The sequence below is a fragment of the Haplochromis burtoni genome, unplaced genomic scaffold, assembly GCF_018398535.1.
Source record: "Haplochromis burtoni strain Fernald_Lab_line unplaced genomic scaffold, NCSU_Asbu1 Contig_2917, whole genome shotgun sequence".
Taxonomy (NCBI): domain Eukaryota; kingdom Metazoa; phylum Chordata; class Actinopteri; order Cichliformes; family Cichlidae; genus Haplochromis; species Haplochromis burtoni.
The window spans coordinates 2,268-7,591 of NW_024585278.1; the positions used below are offsets into that span (position 1 = coordinate 2,268).

Genomic DNA, 5,324 nt, shown 5'->3' on the forward strand with positions numbered 1-5,324 from the left:
AATCGAAACTTTCTGCTTTACTACTGTCAAAATATTCATCCATTAGTTACTGCAGTGTACATAAAACACAACAAAACAAAGACCCTCCCCCATGCTGGTCCTGCCTACCCAACCTGATGATCCCATTAGCACAACACGCCTACATTCTTACAAAAGTCAAAAGTTAAAAAACGACAAAAAACAAAAATGAAAAAATATGTCATCCTTAATGAATGGAATAACCAAAAGTGATACAGTGAGATGCAAAAGGTTGGGTAACATTGTTAATAGTCATTATTTTCCTGTATAAATCGTTGGTTGTTACAATAAAACATGTCAGTTAAATACATCATATAGGAGACACACACAGGGATATTTGAGAAGTGAAATTAAGTTTATTGGATTTACAGAAAGTGTGCAAAAATTGTTTAAACAAAATCAGGCAGGTGCATAAATTTGGGCACCACAAAAAAAGAAATGAAATCAATATTTAGTAGATCCGCCTTTTGCAGAAATTCCAGCCTCTAAACGCTTCCTGTGGGTTCCAATGAGAGTCTGGATTGTGGTTGAAGGTATTTTGGACTGTTCCTCTTTACAGAACATCTCTCGTTCATTCAGATTTGATGGCTTCCAAGCATGGGCAGCTCTCTTTAACTCACACCACAGATTTCAATAATATTCAGGTCTGGGGACTGAGATGGCCATTCCAGAACGTTGTACTCAAATTGAGTTTCAACTTTGCCACAGAGAAATATATCAATAAATAAAACAGCTAAAATTCATTTTTTGATAGTCACCATATTTTCATTGACGCATTTGATGAGAACAGATTAACCCTATAACACCCTTAGTGTCATATTTGCTACATTAGTTTCTAAGACCTCTATCTCATCAAAACAAAAACATCAAATTATCAAAAGGGAAACAAAAAGTATATTTCTATTATATATCATAAACAACATGACATTAAAAATGTGGATTTTGTTATAAGAGTTATTAAACATCTCAGCCCCGCCCCAGAAAAATGATTTATTTTTAGAATTGATGGATTGGGTCTTACAGGGTTAAATCTGCCTTATACATGATAAACATGGTATTTAAAGGTATCTAAACTCTGAAAGTACTCATGTGAACCTGTATAAATTCTCAGATATTCTTCCACGCTTGGCTTCTCGGACATTATTCTCTAAATTTTTCAAGACTATGATTTCTCACCTGTGTGAGTTTTCATGTGGCGCCATAAATGACTGCTAGATGTGAACATTTTCCCACATGTTTTACAATTATACGGTCTCTCACCTGTGTGCGTTCTTCTGTGTGCCGATAAATGACTACTACTTGAGAAGACTTTCCTGCATGTTTTACAATGGTACGGTCTCTCACCTGTATGCATTCTCATGTGTATGGTCACACCACTGCTTCGCGTATAACTTTTCCCACATATTTCACAAGAATATGGTTTCTCACCTGTATGGGTAGTCAAATGGCCTTTAAGTGTTGATAACATACAAAACTTTTTCCCACACGTTTCACAAGAATATGGCTTCTCACCTGTGTGGATTCTCTGATGTCGAGTCATTCTGTACTTATACTTAAAGGATTTTCCACAAAGATTACATGTTATAGACTCGTTACCTGTGTCAGAATTACTCTGACTTTCTAAGTTACTATTTGTCCCTGAGTCTAAATTCCTACTTCCTCCGTGATTTTGGCTCTCATCTATAGGAGAGGTTTGAAAAGGGAGCTGGTTACTGTTTGCTTCTGGTTCATGGTGGTCTCTTTCCTCAGCAGCAGTCACCATAAAGGTATCAATCTCCTCCTTCAGTCCAACCTGCTCTCCCTCCTGACTGGTGCAGAGTTCCTCCTGTTCCTCTTTAATATGTGGAAGTTCTGGTTCCTCCTGGTGCAGAGAGTTCCTCTCCTGGCTCCAGAGCTGTGGCTCAGGGAGAACCTCCTCGTCCTTACAGACAGGCTGCTGTGGAAGTTCTGGCAGGACAAAAAGGAAATGAGGAAAAGGTAATGATGATAGACTGAGAGCTCCTTTTTTTTTTTTTTGAATCTGCTTTTCTTTACAGAATCTCAAGAGATTATGAGAAAAACAGCGACCCAGGGTTGGATGTAACTTATAGCTGATTTTGTTTTTTGTTAGTGCATTTACAACTGTTGAAGTATTGCAGATAAGGTGGGTCCAAGTTTTTGTCAGAGTCTGCGCAGTAGTTACTTGAGGTGGAGCGTCTACATTACTTTCCCGCCCATACACCTGCTGGACGTGACCACGAAATCGCCGACCTTTAGATTTTATGTAGCCCGGCTGCTCCCACTGATGACTCATTAAATTAAGGTAAATACAACCACATTGCTCCTATTTATAAAAACAAAGAAACAAAAACCCAAACCCTCCAAACAAACAAAAAATGTTATATGTTGTTACACCCCGGCCTAGGCAACCGGGGTGCAACGTAGAAAAACAGAAATAAGGAAAATAAAACCACGAAGGCTCTCCACCAAAATCCCAAAAATGAAAATATCCCATAACGAAAGCATTGACAAACCCATTCACAACTATTTACAACAAACTTTTTTATTACAACACGGGGGGGAGATCGCGACCATGACATACTGAAACACAAGGCTTAAATACATAGAAGGAGCAATCAGGGAATGGACCACAGGAGGGAAACACAGCTGAGGCAAATTAGACCTGACGAGACAAGGAAAAGTAAACTGAACACACTAAGATAACACAGACTTTCAAAGTAAAACAGGAAATACATGACAGTCACGCAAAAAACAAAACACTGACAACACCGAAACGTAACAATGTCTACAACATCTAACAGCACTATGTTGGTAATTTGTTAGCTACATTAGCCGCTAGCATACACATTGTGATGTGAGAGATTTATGATATTTGGAGTGTGTAGTTAGTGTGTAGTGTAGTCAATAGCTTTGTTGTGTGTGTCGAAACAATGATGCAACTGCTGAATGTCACAGTTGCTGCCAAAAAGCCACCAAAGGCAGATTACAGAGCAAACGCTGTCGCCAGGTGGAGTGATACACCTCCGGCTGTCAGGCCTGAGGCTAAAAAGAAAGAAGAAGATACCAAACAAGGCAAAGTAAACTTTTTCTTTTTTCTTATAAATATACATCCTCTCTGGTTACTCTGGTATGAATGACTCTCAAGTACTTTATGGTAAATAATACAATATTGGAGATATTGGAGAAATTCTAGATTGAAGCCTTTAGTTCAACATATAAATGATTACCTTTGACCTTAATCGGGTTTAATTTAATGCTGTCAGAGAAAATCTCATGTGCTCTTCATGCAGCTGAAGCTGTGCATGTCTGAGATCAGCAGCTTTCTGAAACAGCAAACTAAGTTACTGGAGAATCTTGTCTTCGTTATCGTATGTTTTACTACTTTGATTTCAGCGTCTTCACCTCACAACTGAAACGTGCAGTTTACTTTGTGTGCACTCAAATGTAGGCAAGTCAACTAGCGCCACCTGTGGCCAAGTGCCACAGTGCATGAAGTTGATAGAGCCAGATTACCTTCTGACAAACATCCGGCTCTGGCTCTATCAACTTCTCTTTGCTCTTGACGAAGGCGGTCGCACTTTTCTCCTCTCCTTCTCCTCCCCCTTAGCTTCCCTGCTTAGCCTCTTGTGTCCTTGTCTAGTCTCGTGTTTGTTTGTATTACTTTCCCTGGAACACTCTCTCACAGTCTGTTCTCTAAAACCTAAAAGAGGATTTACGGATTTGATCAACTGGTCCCTAAATGAAATTGACACCCTTTTCTCAACGAGAAGTCTGGGCTCGGGTGAGCCTGAGTGCTGAAGATATCTACCTATTCGGAACCATGATAACAGGGTTCTGGCTGATCGGAGCTGGCTTGGCCCTTATCGAAGAATTAAGGAAGCGGAACCAGCTGTTCAAACCCCAACAAGCCTGGATTGTTTTGGCCTCCTAAGCAAAGCAGTTGTTTTGTTTTATTATTTTTTTAACTTGCGCCTTCAACTGCTTAATAAATTTAAGAAAATCCACTTTGAGCATATTTCTCTTTTCTCTCTAAATGAACCCAACATTGATCGTCACCAGTTAATGTGTAACAGCAGCAGGGATGCAAAAGATGCAGTCGGGTTTTTATTAACCCTCACAATCAGAAACGTCCCGCAGAGCTGTGATCAGGATCCTCCCTCAGAGGGACACTCACCTGTCCTGTGCAGCTTGATTTGGGGTTTCCAGGTGATATCCAGCAGTCTGCGCTGACGGTCGATCTTTTCCTCGTACTGGACGATCGTTTTTTCAAACTCCAAGAATATTTGTTCAGCAGCAGCAGTTAGTCGCTCGTTGATAAACTCTCTCAGATACTGAACTGAAGGCATCGTTGCTGCCGCAGCTCACATAACACAACACAACAGAAGAGTCTCTGCTCAGGCACACAAGAGGAAAGCTAACAGTTTTAGCGCCTTTCCTTTGTTTACTTCCGCCTGGTGTCACGTGATAAAGCTCCGCCAGAGCGGGACTGTTAACGCACCTCCCCCCCTCTCTCTTATTAATGAATGTAAAGTATTACAGAGAGCTCGGTGAGTCAGTGCAAAGCCGCTAACACCACAGTGATGTGCTGACTCTTTTCGGTCCCACACTCCCGGCTCTGTTCACACACGCGCCTTTCCTTTCTTTATTTCCGCTTGGTGTCACACGGTTTTTGCTCCGGCAGAGAGCATTTACCTTTAACTGTTCCGCTGTCGAAGATTTCTCTGTTTCAAATCAGTTTCCAGCTGAAATCAATGTTTTTCCTACATCCATGAAAAACAAGAAAATCCCAAATATTATCATTTGAATTTTGCTTTTCTGTTTTGAAATGATCTGAATGGTTTTCTTACATTGAACTTTACCGTGGTTCCTATCTTGAATCCACTGCCTCCTTAAACCGATCAGCACCGCAGACTCAGATGACATTTTTAAATCTCATTTTTATAAAAGGAGTTACTGTTTAGATTTGGTGAGTTAAGAATAAATAAAAGAAATATGTTTTCACACAGTTTAACTACAAAAAAAACCTCACAAAGTAATGCCTGAATAAAATATTTGTTAATTATTATTACTGTTTAGCTGACCGCTAATACATTTTTATTATATGCAGATGTTAAATATTTGGCCTATTGTCTATTAAATCAGATGTTCTGGTGCTCATACTTTCATTTAGATGAGATGATTTAACTTATTACTGTTAACTTTGTTCTTTTCAATTTTAGTTTTGATTTAAATTCATTGTTCGACTTTTTTTTTGTCTCTAATCATAACCAAGAGAAATTCTGTTTTGTTAAAAATTCTGTTCATGT

General features: G+C 39.4%; 1 protein-coding gene across 1 annotated transcript; it reads right to left on the reverse strand.

Annotated features, from left to right (window-relative positions):
- Positions 1–377: 377 nt before the first annotated feature.
- LOC102295789 (zinc finger protein 2 homolog) lies at positions 378–4,659 on the reverse strand. The gene is made up of 2 exons (XM_005953149.3): positions 4,193–4,659; positions 378–1,965 (listed from the first exon to the last, which is right to left on the reverse strand). The coding sequence occupies exons 1-2, from the start codon at positions 4,362–4,364 to the stop codon at positions 1,181–1,183; spliced, it is 957 nt and encodes a 318-aa protein (XP_005953211.1). The 5' UTR covers positions 4,365–4,659; the 3' UTR covers positions 378–1,180.
- Between the last annotated feature and the right edge of the window lie 665 nt (positions 4,660–5,324).

Coding starts and splice junctions, on each gene's coding strand:
- LOC102295789 (XM_005953149.3), bottom strand. CDS start 4,364: ATGCCTTCAGTTCAGTATCTGAGAGAGTTTATCAACGAGCGACTAACT. Junction 1,966..4,192: donor AATCAAGCTGCACAGGACAG/GTGAGTGTCCCT, acceptor TTGTCCTGCCAG/AACTTCCACAGCAGCCTGTC.